The sequence below is a fragment of the Phoca vitulina genome, unplaced genomic scaffold, assembly GCF_004348235.1.
Source record: "Phoca vitulina isolate PV1807 unplaced genomic scaffold, GSC_HSeal_1.0 scaffold38, whole genome shotgun sequence".
NCBI lineage: Eukaryota > Metazoa > Chordata > Mammalia > Carnivora > Phocidae > Phoca > Phoca vitulina.
The window spans coordinates 5,745,412-5,767,443 of NW_022589741.1; the positions used below are offsets into that span (position 1 = coordinate 5,745,412).

General features: G+C 41.6%; 1 protein-coding gene across 5 annotated transcripts in view; it reads right to left on the reverse strand.

Moving 5' to 3' along the window:
- Positions 1-4,589: 4,589 nt before the first annotated feature.
- The window catches only part of EXPH5 (exophilin 5), a 69,379-nt gene continuing 51,936 nt past the window's right edge, over positions 4,590-22,032 (reverse strand). Inside the window, exons 4-6 of one of the 5 annotated variants that reach the window (XM_032427786.1) lie at positions 21,983-22,031; positions 15,242-15,374; positions 4,590-11,809 (exon numbers count right to left, since the gene is read on the reverse strand). In XM_032427786.1, coding sequence (XP_032283677.1) covers positions 6,420-11,809; positions 15,242-15,374; positions 21,983-22,031 — 5,572 coding nt within the window. In that variant the 3' untranslated portion in view covers positions 4,590-6,419. Of the gene's footprint in view, positions 11,810-15,241; positions 15,378-21,982; position 22,032 lie in introns of all 5 variants that reach the window. The other 4 variants (XM_032427787.1, XM_032427785.1, XM_032427789.1 and 1 more) reach the window with 4 other exon arrangements.

The following is a 22,032-nucleotide window of genomic DNA, read 5'->3' on the forward strand; positions in this document are numbered from 1 at the left end:
ATCCTGTTCTGAGATTCCCTCCCTTCTCCCTAATCTCCTTCCCCTACAGTTTGCTTTTCTCAACACGTGTTTTCTGAACATCCACGAGGTTAGGGACAGACCCCAAGGGAGCAGTTAGGCACGGGGGTATCAGAATTCAGGTTGGACGAAGGACTTGCCTTGAGCCCGGTGGGTGAGCTTCACCTCTGTCAGGTGGCTCCTGTCCTCTGTAGTTAATGAGGTGTGACTGGTCTTGGTCACTCCTCAGAAGCTGGAGGTAGGGTCCAGGAAGAGGCTGGCAGGAGCCCTAAGCACTGGCAGCCACTGTCTGCCTTTCTCCTCCTGACTTCTTGATCCACATTTGTTAAGTATATTTGCTTCTTTTATTTGCTTATGGTTTGAATCTGTTCAAAGAAAATAAGCACTCTGCTCAGGCTGGGTGAGCCGGGGGGAACCCAAAGTGCAGAATGGACAGAGGGATTCTGCACCCGCTTGACAGAGCTCAATCCAGAAATGCCACAATCAGGCACCCCTGTTCATCTCCTGCCTTTAATTGGGTTACTCAGCATTCTTGCTATGACCACCTTTTACTAGGGCAAAATCCTTCCCAGTTCTCTTGACCTATTTTAGTAATACTGAGCAGAGGTTGTAGACAGTGTTCTTTGTATTTTGGAAAGATTTTCAGAAACTGGTAGTAAATCACTGGGAAATTGTAGGGCTAAAGTATAGCATTACTTTCATTGATTAGTTTTAATTTGTGGGGTTGTCTGCATGCTTTAAATAGAAAGTATTGCTGTGTTCTAGCTATCGCTTTGAAAAATTGTGTAGAACACATTTTATTCACATTCTTCCAAAATCAAACTTAAAAAATTTCCCAGAGAAATAATCTGAAGGTTAGCTGGTACAGGACGATAGTAAAATATGACCTAATATATTACATCATACTTGCAGTAACCCCCAGTATTTTTTGAGAACATATCAAAGAGGCCATATAATTCAATCTGAACCCTTGTTTAGCAATAGTGAGTGTGTACCAACCTGTTTTCTTTCACATTGCCATCCGTATCTTTAAAATCATATCTCTTCAGATCAACCAATGCCTTGACTAGATTCTTTATAGTAAATCAAATTTCAAATACATATTCAATGCCTACTATGTTTTAGACATTATACTTGGACTTTAAAACTCCTGTGGTTGAGTGGAGAAGAAAGACAGAGGCAGTGTGGTGGGTGCTAAAATATGGGAGTGGAGAACTCTGCAGATCTGGGATTTTAGCCTCTTACAAGCTAACAGGTTAGCCTGTTTCGTGGATGCTGTTGAAAGACACAAGACTCCTGGGTCAGAGACAAAGGACTTTGTTATTCATTGTCAGAGTTTCATGTTGGTTTGTGTTCGATCCCCATGTCCCCTGTTATGGGCAGAATTGTGTTTCTTCGTAATTCGTACGTTGAAGCACTAAGCTCCATGACCTCAGAATGTGTATTTGGAGATAGGGCCTTTAAAGAGATGATTAAGTGAAAGTAGGCTGTTAGGATGAGCCTCGATCCAATCTAACTGGTGTCCCTACGAGAAGAGGAAATTAGTGCACACAGAGAGACACCAGGAATGCTTGGGCACAGAATGAAGACCAACGGAGGGCACAGTGAGAAGGCATTCATCTGCAATCCAAGGGAGAGGCCTCAGGAGAAACCAAACCTGTCGACATCTTGATCTGGGACTTCTAGCTTCCAGAACTGTGAGAGAATAAATTCTGTTGTTTAAGCCCCCCAGTCTGTAGTATTTTGTATTGGCGACCCCAGCGGACTTATATAGCCCCCAAGTCTGGTGGGGACAATGCAAAAGACCTTCATGGATGTGTGAAGTGGGTTGCATTATAAGACAAACACACCGAATCCAGGGGATTACTGATTGCACAGCACGGGGAATTAATCCTGCTCTTGGCCAGTGGGGAGATATTATCTCATCCTTCAAGGTTGCTTGCTGTAAATATAGGCCTAAGAAATGTCATGTGTGGGTCCCCTGGCTGGCTCAGTCAGTGGAGTGTGGGACTCTCGATCTCGGGGTTGTAAATTCAAGCCCCATGTTGGGTGTAGAGATGACTTAATAAAATCTTTAATTAAAAAAAGAGAAAGAAATGGCATGTGTAAAGTGTGGTCAAGGACTTACATTCTTGGCAAGCCCAGCAAAAATGTTCAAGACCCATGGCAGATTGCTTCTCCCACTATAAGTATGCTTCTCTCTCCCTCCCCTGTTGAGCATACCAGCCGACCCCCACCTGGCCACAAGTAGCAACTGACATAGTAGCCTTGAATGTATCCCTCTAGATGTACACATGCATATGCAGGGGTTGTTTGTTTGATTAATGCTTTATAAAAAATGAGATTTTGCTTTCCTCACTCAGTAGTACCTCATGCAAATTCTCCTAAGTCAACTTACATAGTTCTACTTTATTCTTTTTAATGGTTGCATAATATCACGTATGTGGATGTTCCATCATATATCCAGTCCTTTCTAATCAAGTGCTCACTTTGTTTTCAGTTTTTGCCACAACAAACATTGTAGCAATAAAAGTTCTTACCTGTAAGTCTATATATACTAGTGCTCTTATCTCCACTGCAGTGATTTCTGGGGCAAATGAAGACAGTGACTGGGCGTATTGGTTCTGAATCCCTACTTTCCTGGTCGTAACAGAGACAACGGCTCCCATGATAAGTCCAATTTTCTGGCATCGTTAGAGAAATTGCCGCTGGAATTTCAACTTATTATCTATTTTGTCAGCCCTATCAATGCATTTGTGAGCAAACTGTACATGCTTTAATAAGTCCTTTTTCACCTGAGCCACCTAAAGAGGATTATATTTAGTCTACAACTAAAAACCCTGGCTGATCCAATGTATTTTAAATTTTGATAAAATACTGCACATATTCAATATGACAACACTCTCCTGTCCTTGGTAGAGACACAGGCTTTGGGTTGCTTTCCTAGAAAAGATATAAGATTGGTATGAATCAATTAATTAATATTGCATGTCTTATATTTCAACTGGAAAGAATGGTTTATCTTTCATCAGTGTTACTGGGCAATGACTAACCCAACTCCATGTAGCTCCTTCTTCCTCTACACAGAGAAATGCCACACCTTCTTCATTCCTCCTCTGTGTGGCAACCAGATAGACTGATCTTCATGTATCAGTTGATTGCTTTTGGGTACAAATGAAAGAAGAGAGAAGCAAGTCACTGTGTTTTTTTGAAACTACATACGGCTGATCTCATTCAATAACCACCAGAGAGATTTGTAGGAAGGCTTTTGGCCCCCCTTTCTGCCACCACCTTTTTAGAATTTTTCCTGAAACTTTTCCCCTTAAAAATAATCATTTGAGGATGGGAATAAAAACCAGGTCAAACGGTGCATCTATTTAAATCATTTATTTCAACACAGGCATTGTTTTAAATTTGCACCTTGTCTTGTAACACTTTTCATATCTAGAGAACTGGATTGAGAACAAGTACATAAAAGGATTATTTGACATTTTAACAAAAGTGCTTAAGGCTTACTTGTTTCAGAACACAGGCGTACCAGTCACAAGAGCCCCTAAGTGGTAATACATTCACAAACTTGCTGGGAACGTAAGATATTTACATATTTATGCTGTACATTTAAATAGGATATTCTAAAGTGTTATCACCACTGTTAACAATAAACTCTTACCAATAAGGCCTCTTTAACCTTCTGGCATTCCACAGAGTATAGTGCTTTTATGGAGGTGGGAGTTTTTCAATTTTATTCCCGTCTTCACCATAACCTAAGTGGACTTTCTTTCATTATTTCTAGTACAGACATACATTTACCTTCTACACAAAATTGTTTTTATTCACTTTTCACCAGTCAAAACCTTGTTAGTAGCAGTTGGAAGTTTTATTAACATCCGTATATTTACAAATGTAAGGGGGTAAATTATTTAGAAAGAGGTCTCTAAAAATGAAAATAATCTCATTAAGCCCCCCTCCTTTTTAAAGTAGACTCCACTTTAAAAAAGTGTGGAGCCCAATGTGGGGCTTAGGACTCTCTACCCTGTGATCATGACCTGAGCTGAGATCAAAAGTCGGTCACCTAACCGACTGAGCCACCAAGGCGCCCAAGCTCTATTTTAAATAAACTGTACAGTGTGAAATTGAAGTCTATTATCTAAACAAGTTAATAATTTAAAGGTACTTATTAGAATGGATTCCCTCATGATTTACTCCATTTATGTGAATATTTATTTTAATAATGATTATATCCTTTAGAACACAAGTGAGGGGTATAAAAATGACTATTATAAATTAGTATAGCTGTACCAAAAATGAGTCTTAAAAAGCAGCAGTTTATATGTTAAAATACATAGAAATTTGCTGTACTTCTTTAACGAAGTATTTTATAAAAGTATAAAACTATAGAAGGTGCTGGTTTTTTTTTTTTTTTTTTTAAGATTTACTTATTCATTTGAGAGAGAGAGAGAGAGAGAGAGCAAGGGGAGGGGCTGAGGGAGAGAGAGAATCCTCAAGCAGACCCCCCACTAAGTGCAGAGCCTGACTCGGGGCTCGATCCCATGACCCTGAAATCATGACCTGAGTTGAAATTGAGAGTCAGACGCTCAACCGACTGAGCCACCTGGGTACCCCTAGAAGGTGCTATTTTTATGAATTTTCTGTTTCTTTGATTCTTGAGCCAGACCAACAAGCAAACATTACAAACAGTGCAGGTGAGAATCAGCCATCAATTACCTTTGAATTCAAATAGGAGATTCCAGTGCAGAGAAGGAGGGCCTCAGAGTAATTGTTTATCCTCACCTTAATTTAACTGTTGATATAGCCTAAACTCAGTGAAAAATAAGCTAACTTCATTTCACCTTTTGTAACATACATGTAAACTCAGAGTATTTACTGAAATAGAACTTGCAAGTTGATCATTTTTCAAAAATTGAGGAGCTTACCATTAAAATATGAACTCTGAGTATCTTAAAATTAGATGGAAAACATAAGTCATGGTTTATGAAACTTGTACTTAAATAATCAGATAAATAGAAGGGGAAGGGGAAAGGTAGAATTTACAAACATAAATAAAAAAAGAATAAAATGTTATTTATTCTTTACCATTTAAATTGAAATATCCAGAACAGTTGATTTAAAATTCTATTATCAGTCTCTTTGAGCTTGATATTGGTCAGAGCCTGGACTTTAAAACAATTTACAGATTTAAGGAATAACTTTCATGTTAGTTACCACATGTTTATTAGTTTTGAGTTTCATGGGAATGATGTGAAGTCGCCCTGGTATTTTGCTTCCAGGCAAAGCAATGGTTAGGAGGATAATAATAATACAGTTCTTTCTTGCATTTCTATCAGTTCCAGATCTCTGTATGCTTCACCAACACTATCATTATCCTTAATTTATATGGATGAAACAGACTAGGTGAGAAAAATGGAAAAGAGAATTGGGTCAGGAAGCAAATATGAAGCAATCGGAATGAAATAAAGCGTTCTCTCCTGTAAATAAAGAAACTCCAGAAATGGGTAGTCCTGCAGAAATGGGGAACACCAGTTGGGGAGAGAGCTGCAGTGAGGATGTCCGTCCCACGAAGGATGTCCACTTACCTGCATCCCCAGTCATGCTTCCTTCCTAAGCAGGAATTCTGTGGCCAGGCCTTCGGTAGCATCATGCTACCTGCCCTGAGTCCTTGACTTGATCAGACCTCAGCCCTTAACAAGTCAGCCAGTCCCTACAAATGTCTTCAAATGTAGTCCTAGAAGTACTAATATTTTTGGCTTAATAGGGATTCAGCTCCTCATCTCTAACCTCAATAAATACATCAAACATCTGCTTCCATCTAATAGGATGCCTTTATGAAAATTCCCTTATCTTTGTTTGAAAGGAAAAAAAACAAAAACAAAAAACAACCCTAAACCTCCTAAATGCTAGGTCAAACAGGATGGTAACATTTACTCCACTGTCATTATCCCTACATTTTATTTAATGTCATGAATATAGGGTGTGGATTGGAAGGGGCAGTACAGAATTTTCTAACTTATTGAAGTTATTACTTCTGTATGTGCCGGGGGTATTAGGGTTGTGAATCACAATGAAAGGTGTAAAAAAAGTTAAGGAGAAAGTAAAGTAAAGCAGAAAGCCAAAGTTGGACAGTGAGGGGACAGGAGGGAAGTAAGGCCAAGAGAGAGAAAACAGCAGAGAATCCCCCAAAATAAAAAATAATTTGCTCTAGAATTTAGGAAATATATATATATGTTGTAGGGAAGGGAGGGAAGAGAATTTGGGTTGTTTCAGAGTAGGTGCTGCTCAGACCAGATCTTTTTTACACTGTCCTTCTCAAGGGCATACACATTTACACTTCATTTCCAGTACAAGCTTTTGGTGGAAAGGTTATGCATTTTATTGAGGAAGGCTCACAGTTCTGACTCTTTGTCATTTTCATCTAGATAGTATTCATCATCCGTGGTTGTGTCTGAGTCACAGTCTGAGTCCACTGGATTCTCTTCATAGATATTAAGTGGTGCGCTTGGAGATAAGGCATCTTCTGGCATCTGGCTGAGAGGAGAATTTGAGCTGGATAGCTCTGTTGGATTAGGAGCATTAATTACATCATCTTTTAGGAAGCCAGGGTTCTTGAGAAAACTTGGCTTCCATAATCTTCCTTGCGTGAGTGACCTCTTTACATTCTCCAAGAAAGCCAACTGTTGTTCTTTCCCAAAAATTCCATAGTCAATGGGTCTGGATATAGATGTTGCCGACCTGGGGCCCAGTTTTGTCCTGCCACTACACAAAGCCCGATTTTCATTTGCATTACGGGAGGAAAGCGCAGAAAAGGATCTGAATCTTCGACTGTACCTGCTGTCACTAGAGAATTCATTCCCTAGGGTCAGTTGACTCAGGGCATTGACAATAGACGTGTTCTCAGAAAAATGGCGCTCCCTGACTTTTGGAGGATGACTTTTGCGTACCAGATCACCGTGCACACGGATGCTTTTTAAACTGTTTGAACGATAGGGATGTGGTTCAGTTTCCCATTCCAGAGATGAAGCACTTTGTTGCTGCTGGTAAGTGGGCAACGGGATGCTTCCTCTGGATTTCTCTGCGGGCTCCAGTGGAAAAGGAGGGTTCAGTCTTCTCTGATGGTCAGAGAAGTCTGCTTCCCCGCGGCTGGGGAATGTGGGTTGGGCCAAGTCTCCTGACTCTCTTTCCAAGGTCTGAGCTGCTGCTACATCTTTAGACTTCTCATACTTTGGTGATGATGCTGAGATATTTTTAGACTCACTCTGACGTAGTTGTGAAATGCTGTTAGACTTCTGATTGCTTAACTGTGTAGAAGCTTCTCTGTTGGAGATTACAGGAACCTGGAGGGAGTTCTCGGATTTCTCCACCTCCATGACATCGCTACTCAACCTGCGTTCATTTCTGGATCCTCTGGACTTTGGAGTAGGCTCAGGGGACAGAGGGTCGCGCTCTGGTGTGCCAAGAGATAGGCTGCCAAAGCCACAGCTGTTCCCACTTTGGGGGAAGATAGTAGCTACATGTCTTCTGGGGCTTAAATCTTTAGCTGAGAATTTTCTGCTGGCTTTGGACATGGCTGCCAATCTGTGTTTAACTAAAGATCTGTTTTTTCCTTTTTCTGGGTCATCCACGCTGGTTTTATTTTTATTGCTTCCTTCAGGAAGTGAAGGTTGATCCCATGCCAACTTTTGCATTTCGTCTTCAACTTTACTGTTCTCTGTCATACTTACCTCCTGACTCCTTTGCTGTAGTTCTCTGGGTTCAGACTGCAAACTGTCTAAATCTGGCTCTCCTGAACAAGTCCCTTTGTCAAGCTGTAGATTATGCAAAGCTGGAGGACGAGCAAAGACCTGGCTTTCCAAGTCATAAAGTGCTTTAATACTCTCTTTTTGGAAATCTGTTCCAATTTCCCCTCTGACCTGCCTCGGCTGCAATCCCCTGGAGCTACCAACCACAGCTTCGCCTGTGATATCTTTCTGAAGGCATCCTGCAGTTCCAGGAGCTGTAATGACCACAGCGTTACCTGCACACTCCTCAGGACTTCTTACGGTTTGGGAATTTCCAACATTCTCTTCTGAATGGGCTGGAAGATTAGAAGGACCACCGTTACCCAACTTAACAGGCTGCTGACAGTTTTCCGATTTCTCTTCTGTAACTTTTTTTCCCTGAAGCATTGATAAAACATGCAGGGTTTCACTCTGCCGTTTTTTCCCTCTCTCCTTTCCGCTCTGTGCATCGCCTAGAGGTGTTTTAGCGAAGTTATCTGGGGAAATCGCTCCAGTTTTCGATTCTCCTTTATGAAGAGAAACATCTGCTGCAGTCGAAGCCGTTTCCTGTAATGTGGGCTCTGAGGGCCTCGGGTCTGGTGAAGCGGTCACATCTTCAGTGGTGTGAGAAACACAATGGCTCTTCTCCTGAGCAGAGCTGACCAGCAGCTTTTGACCTTCAGAGGAAGATGTTCCTGACTGCTCTTGTATAGAATAATTTAGTTTGTCCTTTTCAAAAGCATTAAGAAATGCTTCGGTCTCCGCTTTAGTTGATTCTGTAAGTGAATCGATTTGCTGTGTATACTTTTCGAGAATGTTACAGAATTTTTTGCTGTATTTCCTTGGCAGAGTGTAATATATTGAAACCACCTCAAGACATTTCACATTATCTTCATCACCAGAAACCGAAAACATACTAGTAGTCTTAAATTTATGTAATGTTTTCCCACTTTCTTGTCTTGACGTATCTGAGGAAAAAGGTAAAGGGTCTTCATCTGAGAACAGACCTGTCCTGGAGGCAGCAACTTTACGATCCTTTTCAGTGTGTTCTCCAAAGTTTTCCTTTTGGGGGTGCCCTTTGGGTAAAGAACAATCGCTAACAGGTGAGTTATTTTCCGGAGGGCTAATGATTGTCTCCCAAGGTCTTAGTGTTAGAGCAGAAGCATCTGTGTTTGAGACCAAGCATTTTTCTCTTTCATCTCTCCCATTTGAGGCATCTGGTGCCCCTGAAGGACATGACACAGCCCTCCTGGTGAGGAACGGAAGTGGTCCTTTTCTAACAGAAGCAGATCCAATGTTTTTCATATTTGTCATCCTCTTTGTGGCTTCAGGTGCTACTGAGACGGAGTCTGAAACTGCTTTGGAACATCTGCTTTCTGACTCCAAAGAACTGGAACTGAATTTGTTTGACGCGTACTTCCCTCTTGGGTCTTCCACCTTATTTTTGATTTGGAATGGAAGTGGTTCATTCCTAAATGAAGAAGGCATTATCTTACTTTCTGACTTCCTGTTATTGATGAGAAAACTGGCTGATTTTCTTGGCGAGATCCAATAAGTAGTGTGAACCTCAGGACACTTGGAATTGCTTCGATTCATCTCCCTGAGGTTACTGTTATCACTTGTAGGTGCTGATCCGCTTTCCGTTTTGCTTAACTTTTCAAAACAGGAAATGCATCGTCTTATTTTTCCTTTTGCTTTTCCATCCTTGAAGGGAGGGAGGGAATGGCATCTGACAGCACCAACCACCTCATTATGTACAAGCACACAATTATCATGACTCTTTTGGTTTTCTGAGGAGCTTAGGGCAAACTGATCATTTTGGTGTTTGCTATCATTGTCTTTTTGTTCCCCTTCTCCCAAAGATGGATCTTTGCCTGAAGGACTTTTCCTGGAGAACGCTGTTGTAGAAGGAATCGCCAGAGCCTCAAGGGAAGAATTATTCGAGGGTGAGTTATCAGGTGGTATACCTGATGACAGGTCTAAAGAATCCCCCGGGATCTTGTGACCAGCAGCTGATCTGCTACAGTTCATAGAATGAGTTGTGCTATGTTGTTCTTCCTCGGCATCTAAAATAGCAGGCTTTTCTGGAGACTGTGCATTTTGATTATCAGGTGCAGAGCTCCAGTGGTGATTTCTAATAATGCCTGAACTATCTTCATGGCTTACTCTTACTTCCTGGTGACCGCCTGGATTTGGGCTGGGAAAAGATGTTGTTCTGCTTTCCTGAATAAAAGGAAGGGCAGTTGCTGAGCCAACTTTTCTATTCCCAGTAAAATTCCTATCTTTTTTTAGTTCATTGGATTTATCTCCGTGTGATAGATGAATTTTGGATATATCTTTCCTGGCAATAACTCCAGGTGACATTTTTGAACTTACTGTGGTAGATGCATTCAAAGCAAATCCTTTGCTCTTAGCTGAGTCCTGGGACAGGGGATTTCGAAAATCGGGGAAAGGGTTAGAGATTACAGTTTGTGAATCAGGTTGGGGTACTTCACTTGTCATGTTTGTCTGGTCCATCTTGTTTAGTTGTTTATCTTCTTCCAAAACAGATTCATTCAAGTCTTTCTCATGACTCACATCTGTGGCTAAGATATTGGGTGGGCTTTCAGTAAGAGGTGGAGAATCAACTGAATTCCTCCTGGTCACAGTGACTTGTGTATAGGTTTTTACTGGAAGAGAGGCAGGCTTAATTTTCTGCACAGTGACTGTGGGATTCTGAAAGATGGGACTCTGAGGATTCCCTCTGTCATCAGGACTCTGGGGGAAGGAAGTTTTAAATGAGGATGCTAGAGTCTGAGCAATTCCAAATGAGTAAGGTTCTTTGTTGATATGGACTTCTGTAGGAGGACTGCCCTCTTGACATACTGACCTACCAGATGTGATGTGATAGCTTGGACCAGTCATAGGGCAAACATTGGGCATGTTGAAATGAGTCGACTGGCTCTCATTACCTTGTGACACCTCCATGCTCTCCAGCATGGGTGTCTGAGAATCAAACTGCCAGGGATGTGGCTCTTCTTGATCTCTGAACATATTTGTTCTGTAACTAGGAGAAAATGATCTCCAGTGTTGAGAAAGAACACCATGGCCATGAGCAGCTAAGGCACTATTTGCTTCTGTGGAAATCATTTCAAAGTCTCTCTCAAAAGAAGGGAATGGATGCTGGCTTTGATGGAAGTCAGACCAGGAAGAATGTTCTTCCTGTTGGTCCCAAAAAGGACTTTGCCTAAATCTCTGTTCCCTGTTTCGTCCAAAGGTGTTGCTAGAGAAAGATCTAGAAAATGGGTTTTTTTGAGGGTAGAATGGCATATTCTCTGAGTTCTCAAATGGGTCAGGACTCATTGCATTATCCATGGGGGCATTAAAATGAACACCTTGGTAAACACTCTGTGAACGGTAAAATCCATATCTCCTGTTCTCCTGAAAACACCTGGGATACGTATACTGGTCGGCAGTATCAATCTCCATGGGTGACGGGGCCCTCAGGAACTCTTCTTGGCTCTGCCTTTCTCCAGAAGAATCTGATCTATTCCATATGATGGATGATAAAGGAGTTCTCTTTGGGCTCTGCTGGTGTCTTGGTGGTATAAACCCACTCTTGTTCTGAGTGGTGGTTGGAAAATGTAAGCTTCTTGCTGTGAAATATCTTGTAGCTGGTGAAGCCGATCGTTGCCTGCTGTCGAAACACAGAGAAGTACTACCAAAAGTATTCTTTTGCACATAATCTTCTTTTAAGAGTCTGGGCTCCCTTGTCCTGTACATATCATAAATTGTTTTTGTTCTAGGAGAAAAGGTTTTAAAACCTTCCCTAGGGGCTCCTGGTCTTAGGATGTCATAGATAGACATATTAGAAGATTCATTATAGTGGTTTTTGTGCCGTCCTGTGATATTACCATGTGTGTTTCCCCTAGAGTAGAAATGATTGAACTGTGTTCTCGATCCATAGTTGAGAGGTGTTGTGGTATTCACTGAGCTTGGACACTGTTCCTGAGCCAGTTTGTTATCCAAATCATCTAAAACTGAAAGGAGAATATGAGTCAGCCTTTTTGTATAACATTTTATAGTCTAATAATAATTTGAGTTCTTGGGCGCCTGGGTGGCTCAGTTGGTTAAGCGACTGCCTTCGGCTCAGGTCATGATCCTGGAGTCCCGGGATCGAGTCCCATATCGGGCTCCCTGCTCAGCAGGGGGTCTGCTTCTCCCTCTGCCCTCTTCCCTCTCGTGCTCTCTGTCTCTCATTCTCTCTCTCTCAAATAAATAAATAAAATCTTTTAAAAAAAAAAATTGAGTTGTTGAAGTCCCTCTTAAAGAAATAAAATCGTTTAAAATTTTATTTTTATTTATTTATTTATTTTTTAAGTAGACTTCATGCCCAGTGTGGAGCCCAATGTGGGGCTTGAACCCACGACCCTGAGATCAATACCTGAGCCAAAATCAAGAGTTTGGATGCCTAACCAACTGAGCCACCCAGGTGCCCCTATAGTTTTATTTTTATATAAATGTGATGACATTAATTTTGATTATGTTTTTAAGATATTCTGAATTTGGTCTGCCTTTGGCTCAGGTCATGATCCCAGGGTCCTGGGATCGAGCCCCACATCGGGCTCCCTGCTCCGTGGGAAGCCTGCTTCTCCCTCTCCCACTGCCCCTGCTTGTGTTCCTGCCCTCGCTCTCTCTCTCTCTCTCTGTGTTAAATAAATAAGATCTTAAAAAAAAAAAAAAGATATTCTGAATTTTACAAGGTTGTGGGGGAAGTTTCTTTTTCATGCTTTTTCAAAATTAACCTTTGATAATACCTTAAGGACCTAAAGCTACATTTTTTTTTTTCTAACAACAAAATTTTAATTGTGTGTTTGGCTTTTTTTTAGTTTATCTTTTGTGTCACCAGGTAGCTAAAATATTTCCCACCATGTTTACTTCGGAGGATTGCAATAAAAATGAGAGTCTCTAAATAACATGTGATTTCTCAGGTGTACTGTTAAAAATACAGCATTACCACCAAAAGCGTAAGCATGTAATTTATAAACATACTTATTTGGATGGATTTGAGCAATACAGAAACTTTAAAGTTCTATACAATATTGTTAAATGATATGCTAATGCTAGATTGTTTTGCCTGGAAAAATGAAGACCCATTACCACCCCTATAATATCGCACTTTCTGTGTGTCAGGCCCGGTTCTGAAGACTTAATTTATTAACTCATTAAATCCTCACAGAACTTTGTAAGACTGGTACTATTACTGTTCTTGTTTTGTAAATGAGGAAACTAGGCATGAACAGATTAGGTTGTCAAGGTGACAGGCCGTCTGTCTCCTGAGTCCACATAATGCAATGGCCTGTGGTATAAAAGCTCACTTTTCATTCTCTCTTTTCATGAACTATAAAGATGATTTCACTGTAAGCTCATGATGTTACAAGGATTTGGACTTGCTGTTGTTAAGCAATGTTCACTTTTCTCTCAGTGGCCAGGTCAGAGGGTGGTGTCCAAGTCAGAGCTCAGTGACCTCCTTATAATACGGAGGACCTGGGGCAGCCCCAAAACCCAGAGATCAAGCTTACTAGGACCCCAGCCTCTGCGACCTCAGACAAGTTACAGGATATTTTCAGTTGGTTGGTATTTCTTGGAATCGTGTTTCCTTACTCCTATTTGACCCCTTTTCCTCAAGAAAAACCTATCAGAATTTAAACAGAACCATAATCTTTTAAGGTTTCAAGATTCCCAAAGGCCCACCCCGTCGTGGATATATTTTACCATATTCATGTTACAATAAATAGAAACAAGTAGATTATATATTTATTGAAGAAATGTAATGTTTGTTCATAACAATCAAATCTGGTATGAGAAATAAGTATGGGATTATTTAAATTGCTGAAAAGCCACACCTTTCCTTCTGAGTTACATAAAATGGTGCACTCTCTCCTTGGTTCTTTAAAAATTATTTGTCATTAAAATATTTGATCTTAACACTTCAATGACAGGGAAAGGGAGGCATATCAGTATTTGTGAATGTGGGTGGGATGTATTTGTGGATACGTCAACTATGTTGGGGCAGGTGCTGAAGAGATTTCTGATGTCTGTTCTGGATTTTCCCAACCCTATTGTATTTGTAAGCTGGTGCTGTTTAAGTTTGCACAGCCACCAGAAGAAGGAATCTTGAGCATTAAAAGTCTATAACTAAGGAATTCTTTAGGGATTCATCCTGAAGTGTTACAATTATTTATCTCCCATCTCTGAAATAATTCCATATATCCACACACACACAAATCAAACAATGCCAAACTGTAAGGCGAGGTAAAAAGAAAATAAAATTATGTCAAAATTATGTAATGAGTAAAAAATCTGTCTTTAAAACAAATTATAATAAAACCTCTTTGATTCCTGTTCTTCGTTTCAAGCTAGTTGTAGTTTTTTTTTTTTTCCCTTAAATAAAGTCTTTTGCTGCCTATGAAAGCAACATACGATTATGAGGGAAAATACAGGAAAGCATAACAAAAAGGTAAAATCACCTGGATTCCTCCCCAAATGTAACCACTCTTAACATCCCCACAGGAAGATTTTAAATTATTCAAAAATGCTGTTTTATTTTTACTCTTGAGGTAAAAAAAAAAAAAAAAATCTGTTCTGCGTTTCCTCTTTATTTTCAGAAAAGCCAAATTATTTTTTTTCGTGTCATAAACAGTAGCTCTCCTGGATTAGCAAAACCTTTGTTTTGTAACAGAGATTTTCCTCTGGGCTACTTTTCTCTGAAGCAAGTTCTCTGCCAGGAACCACGTAACTGAAAGGTTGACCACTGCACCCCCCCAGCTGGACCTCTCTCACTGACCACCCCACCTCTCCCAACAGAGCGCCCAGGGGAGGTCATTGCCTTTGCAAATGGAATTGAGTTCCTCAGGGTGAAGCTGGTGAATGACTTCAGAGCTCACTGTTTCAATGGCCAGGTTTATTGTGATACAGAATAACCTAAGGAAAGGGGAGCTATGCTTATATAATAATAAGATCCATGTGCATGCGGTTACTTTTGGAATGTTTCTGTTTTTATTGTTGTCTGTTGTACAAGGTTAATTGTTTAACAACAACTAGGTTTCATCACAGTGCAGTTAGGTACTGATTGGGAACAATAAAAGTCTATTAAAAATAGTAAACTTCATAGAAATATTTCTTAGAAATGCATTTCCTTTAACCTGAGGTTAAATATTAAATATTATAATCATTCCACAGATTTATCAGCCTTGGTCTGAGCATATTTGCTTAGATTATATTTAAATATAAGATTATTGAGTATTTTTGTGTTAATAGCATGCAACAGCCTCCTCTTCAGATAAGGGAAACAAAAGGATTTCAAAAACAAAGTACAGGGTTTGCTATGTTTTGAGCATTTTAATACACACTGTAATCATTATTTGCTTTAGTGCAAGGAGTCCCAAAGGCAGTTTTATGCATAGACTTACCTTGGAAAAACTCATTTTCCAGCAGTGAGGCATCCCACGGGGGCATGCCACTTCCCTCCCTCATGCCTGTTGGCCGGGGGACAAATGCACTCACAACTCGTGGATTTTCCAGAGGTGAGCTGTGTATTTTTGCCTGCTAATTTTGAAACAGAAAATGCAGTATTATTTCTGGACCTTCTCTAGCCAGAATACTCACATGTCCCCACAAAAATGTCCCAACCTAAAATTCTTAGTCTAAGGACCGCAAATCAATTTTTCTAACACTTACCTCTCAACTTACAATGTTTCGTTATTTCTGTCATTTGCAAGTGATCACAAACTACTCTATACCTACACTAATTGCTTTTAGTATGAGTCTTCAAGCAATATATCGAGTTTCTTTGTACCAATACTCCTACAAACTTACACAGCACTACACAAGTCTTAGGGAGTTTCCTGGAATACAGGAAAGAAATCGACCTCTCTTGAATTAGGAGAGTTGTCTCCATGGCCCCAATGGCTGGAATTTTAGATTTCTTAACAGTGTCCCTGCTCTATCAAGAGCTGGCTAGCTGAAGATTGTAGTGGACCTTAAGATTTGTGAACTTGGTGTATTTAGAGGAAAACAAAAAGTATTTCTTGCCATAGAGTTCATGCAGAATGGTAGAACCTCCTAGACAGACATAAGCAGCTGATACAGTTCTGAATCAAAGGTGCTAAGAAGTATGACTTTATAAATGTTTGTTGCTGTTGTTGCTGTTTTGAAATACCATTGCTGGTTGTACAGGGTTTAGGAGAATGAGGTAGAGCTAATGTTGTTTTCCTGTCTGTACAGCAACTGTTTATCTTGATTTCTCCAAATCCATCACTGCCCTACTTTCAAGCTTTAATTTGTCTCCATGACCTCGGGGAATTGTCTACTCCCACATCTTCACTTTCTTTGGCCGAAACTCCATTTGCATTTCCTCTGTCACACCGGCTCTGTCGCTTGTGATCCGCTCTAACTCGCTCTGCACCTGTTCATGAAAAATGCTAGCAGCCACTTCCCATTCAGTCTCTGCCGTCAGCTCACTCTGCTACCCAGCGCTTGCCGCTTGGATCCCACGTCCCCTCCAAGTTTTCTCTTTCCCTTTGATGTTTGCCGTTACATTTCACCTCCCCTTGAACGCCTAAGACCAAATCTCTAATGTTTCCAAAGCTCCAACGTTTTTTACTTCTCCATCCCAGGTCTGTCCAATTCCAAACCCCAGGTTCTCCTGATTTCTATATTCTTCTCAATCTAGGATTTTCACTCCTGCCTGTTTTCATTCTCAAGATCTAGGTCACTTATTTCTTGTAGGAGTCCTGCCCACATTTCACTGACTTATGGTTTCCAGTTCTATGGGCAAGGAATGGAATGGAAGACACGCAGAGATTTATGAATAAGAGAGAAACAATCCTGTGATAACTTTTGTAGGTCATTGGATATAATTAAACACACTAATATAAGACTCAGAAGTAAACAAATATAGAGGCAAAACATAACTACAGTGATATACCAAATGGATAAAACCAATTGTAATAAAACTGGAAACTAATCATTCGTGTAGACTAGATGCATCTGATTAAGAGAACAGCATTGTCTCTCAACCATTTTAACACCCAAACGAACTTCAGCTCTCCTCTATATAGACCAGAGCACATCCCTTTTGGCCTCCTGGATCATATGCTTTTATAATGGGAATTTATACTTAAACGAAAAATACTTGGACTGAGGGCTCAGGTGAAGAGATGAACCTCTTGGAGCTGGGAAGGATTATTACCCCCTAGAGACCCTGAATACTACCCTCTTTGGTTATATGTCTGCCCGGAGCTTCTGCTCCAAGACCAATGCTACTTGTCCAACATATTAAGGATGCTTCTCATACACACAGGTACAAATTATATGACGAAGAGAAAATATGGAGAGTTTATTTACACTCCACTTTAACTCTGCAAGGATATTTTGTTCAGTGATGAAATGGTTAAAGAAGTAACTGCTGGTAGGGACCAGGCATACAATCACTGCTCTATAGATCCCTTTTATTTGAGCTATATGTGAGTAGTTACTATTATTATTAATTATTATTATTAGCAGCGGTAATGGCACATTGAATAGTCTAGGCAACGTCTTAGGGTTTTATACAGGTTACCTTATTTCATTATTTTAACCACGCTATGAGGTTGGTACTATGATTATTCCCACTTTGAGAAAAACCTCACTTGGGAAAAAAATGAAGTTACAAGATGTCGGTGTGCTTCAGGTCACACTGGTGGAGGGAAGGATTCCTTCCCAATCTCTGAGATTCCAGAGCCTAGGCTGAATCACCTCTCTTCACTGTTTTATTAGTTTATTAGTACACTATGTCCTAGCTGGAAGCATCTTTTGAGGCCAAACGCAGGTCTGAGAGCTGCTGGGAGGAAGTTTCCCTGTACCTAGAACGGAGGTAAATCCCTCCAGGGCCCAGAGCACACACCGATCCTCAGTCGGGACTCTGTCTTGGACTCAGAATCCTCCTCAGAACAGTGTTCCATGCCATAAAGTTGCCATAGAAGATGAAGCCTAGTTCCCATTCCTGGCCTCGAGGATGAGGTTCAAACACCCCCATGCAGCAAACTCATGTTGAAATGCTCTTCCAACCTTTAATTTCAGCCATTCCTCCCCAACTCTCTTCCAGGGCCCTGTGCTCCAAGCTCACCACACTCAGTTCTCTAGAATGCCGTGCCCTTCTTCTAGACCTCCACACCTCTGCTCCTGATCTTTGCTCTTTCTTCTTGCCCCGGAAAACAGCAACGCATCCCTCAGAGTCCAGCTCATGGACCACCATCACTGTGAGCCCTTCTCCCCGGAGAGAATTGGTTTCCATGGTGTTTTCATACCTGTGATGGTGCCTATTATCATACCTGGGATGTCCTGTCAAAGTTGTTGACATTCTTTCCACTTTCACTTTACCACTAGACCTCTCCCCTTCCTGCCTACCACACATTCCAGTCCCCACCCCGATCTAGGAAACCAGGGATTTGAAGACAAATGGATCAGGACCCTGGAAGCAGACCCACTTCTAAAATAACTAAGAAAGCCTAGTCTTCACCTCTGTCTCCTGAGCACCCAGAATGGCATCAGCAGGTAAGAGACTCACTAAGATTTACTGAGCTGAATTCCAACACCATCTTGCCACCATCCCTTTGTCCACCACTGAACTTCTCCACTACACTTTTGTCCAGTCCCTTGACACCAACCAGCTTATCTTTGAACAAAATCACTCATGTATTCCATTTTCGATATACTTTCAAAATATCCTCTCTCACTGGATCATTAAAACAAGTTTGCAAATTAACTAGGGATTATCATTCCCATTCTGCAGATGGAAAACGGAGGCTGGGTAAGTGTCTTACTCAGATCATAGGAATAATAAATGGTAGCCCTGGCTGCTCACACTCATATGATCTGACCCCTAACCCTGTTCTTTCCATTATGTTGCTTTTTACTGGTATTCTACTCATGGACATGATTTTCAATTAGATGGCAAACTCTGTGGACAAAAACCTTGCTTTAAACATTCCAGGCCTTCCACGCCACGCAGCTATCGACTGACTGATGCTCTATACCAAGGTAGAAAATTACATATATGAGATTTCTAGTAAAGGTCCTTCCAAAAATTGAGACACACAAGTATTTACAGTATTAGGACTCGGAAAAGCATGTCTGAGGCAAGAATGCATAATGGTCAAACACACGAGTTCTACACCGATCCAAATCCTAGTTCTGCCCCTTACTAGTGGTGTAACTTTGGACAAGGCGACCTTTCTGTACCTTTGTTTCTTTCTTGGTAAAATGAAGACGTAATAGTAATGAAGAGAACAGCAACAACCCCTCCCCTGGCCCCACAGGGTCGCTGTGAGGATTAAATGAATTAATTGCTGTGAAACACTTTCGCATGGTGTCTAGCACTTAGTGAGTCCACTTGTTAGCCATTCCTATTCTTCCATGGTCACAGAGGATTTCCTGGAGGACTCATCCTGAGGCTTACCATCGAATGAACTGGAAAAGAATTAGAAGCCAGAGTCTCAAAATGCTGGCTCTTAAGATCTCAGTTCTATTTTCAAACATGGTACATAAAATAGGCTCAGCAAAATGAGGCCTTTTACTCAGTCCAGCTCACTCTACTGCTCTCGTCTGCAATTCTGACGAGACAAACAAACCTTCTGTCACAGGGTAACCTTACGCCATTTGAGAACTTCCCAGGGCGGCCGGACTTGTAGGGCAGCTGTCGGAGTCGAAGCCTGAGCTCACCGATGTTATCACACACCTTGGCAAAGTCAACAAATTAATTTTTCAAGGTGTTGCTGAATTTGTTCTGTGTCTGCCTTCCTGCAAAGGTCAAGTCCACCAGTACACCTGTAGCTTGAAAGCACTCATTCATTCCTTCTTTCAATTTCTGAGTGTCCAGGAGGTTCCAAGCAGTGGGGAGACGCAGGTGAGCAGACACTGTCCCCGCCTCAGGGAGCTCACACTGGCCCATTGTGGTAGGTGCGCTGGAGATGTGTTTCTGGGAGTACAGAGCTCATACGTCACCTCACATTAGGCCCAGCCAAAATCTGTTCAGAGATGTGGATTGATCAGGTGGTCAAGGCTATTCGTCTTATCTCTAATCTCAGAAATGGTGACTACTTTGACCTCGGCTTCCTCACTTGTAAGGAAGAGGAAGCACTCACTGGGGGCAATGTGCACCTCAAGGAACACTGGCAATTCCTGGAGATATTTCTGCTTGTCACAGTTGAGTGGAGGAGAACTATTGGCATCTAGGAGGTCGAGGCCAGGGATGCTGCCAAACATCCCGTGATACACAGGACAGCCCCCGCAACAGGGCATCACCCAGCCCAAGATGTCAGTAGTGCTGAGGTTGGGAGAAACGCTGAGCTACAAATCTCTAACCTTCTCTCTAGCTCCAAAAATCCCGTTTTCTGAAACCCCTTTGCTTCTTTGCTGATGAAAACGTTTACATGGCACTGTCTTCCCTTTGAGTGGAAGGTCATCTAAAAATGGAGCACAATCTCCTATAAAATACCCAAATCCCCTTTGTAACCTTCCTGCCAGGCTGCTAACCAAGTGAGGAGAAGTTTATTACCTCAGATCTTGGCAAGAACCCCTCAGCATCAGTGGCCAGCTTCCATCTGTTTGCAGGTTAAGGGGATAAGATTTCCATGAATAAATAATGGAAATCTACATGTCATACAAAACCTGTGTTTTTGGCAGTTTCTCTCCGAATTTTTATAAAAGTTTCTAACTGGAGTCAACAATCACTGTCTTGAGTTTCATTTATTTTCCCAGCTCTCACCTTGCAGAGGGACGTGCTTCTGAGTAGTGAAAGGGTTAAATGCAAGCAGCAAACAAGAGTGCCAACGAAAGGTATCTATTAATCCTCAGACTGGGTTCTCAAATCTTGAGGATTCCAAATTAGCTCTACTGTTTTATAACTTGTAGGCATTTGCATTTCTTTGTACATTCCTCATATGCTTCAGACCCCATAGCTCTCTATCGGTAGGGGCAGGTGAGCTCTGAGTCCCTCTCCAAGGAAAAGCAAGAGTACGGAAGCATCCTGGAGCAGTGCTGGATGCACGACTCTTCAGTCCCCTGCTCGGTGAAAGGATGGCCTGCCCGTAGTAAGCCAGCAGGGCTCATAAGCAAACAGGGCTTCGGGGCTGACAGAGCTGAAGGCGTTACTGACCTCTGGCCGTGGAGTTACAGAAACCCAGATTTTCTAATCTCAACTCTACCATTTACCAGCGACCTTGAACGTGACCTTCAGATTCTCTAAACCTCGGTTTCTTCATCTTTAAAATGGGGATAATACTAGCACACTTCATAGATTTCCCCTAGGGATTAAATGGGATGCTCTCTGTCGAGTGCCGGGTGATAGCAGGTTCTCCAAGAGAGTATAGCAGGTTGCTGGTGATGGTGTCTTGGCTAGGGCTCACACATATAAAGGAGATAGGGCTCAGTGTTATTCAGAAAGAAGAAGAAAGGGGGCTCTCTTTTGTTTCTGAAATAAAGAACTTCTGTTTATATGTACTCCTCACCAGAATTCTACTACGCTTTCTGCAAAGGGAGGGGGGTACTAGTACTAAGACCCTCCTCCTGCACTCTTAGGTCCTTTCCAACATTCTCTTTCATCTCCAAAACACATGAGTCACACAGTAAGACACAGGCAGGTGAAGATCAAAAGTTAAGACCATGAAAAAGCAGGATACGGAAAACGTCCAGTTGCTCAATCTTGTAAACATGTGAACACAGATACATTTAAATCTGAGCGCTCGGGTCAGTCCCTCCCTGTGACCAGCCAAATGTATCCCACGGATCGCTGGCTTCCATTCTGAACACAAATGACGATGTTGTCGAGAAAAGGTCGAGCCCAGACCCACACTGGCCTGCAAGAGTACCAGTGGGTGCCTCTCGCCTCTTCCAGCGCCCAGTGCTTTACAGCTGTATGGGAGTGACCCGTGGGAGAATATCAGAGATGCCACGGCTGGTGTGGGGGGACACACGATGGCCTCGCTCCTTCCTGGCAGAGCTAACTGGAGACCTACAACAGTTGGGAAACTTTGAACTCTCAAGGACAAATCTAAGCTTCTAAGGTAAATTTAAAACTGAGCCAAGGAGAAGCCTATTTTGCTTAGGCAGCCAACCAGGGATTTCACTAATTCTGAATTCCTTAGCATAAGCTTTAGTTTCTAGTTACTCACCGTAATGGTTCGCCTCACAGACACAGGAGGTCCTGAGTGGCTGTCATATC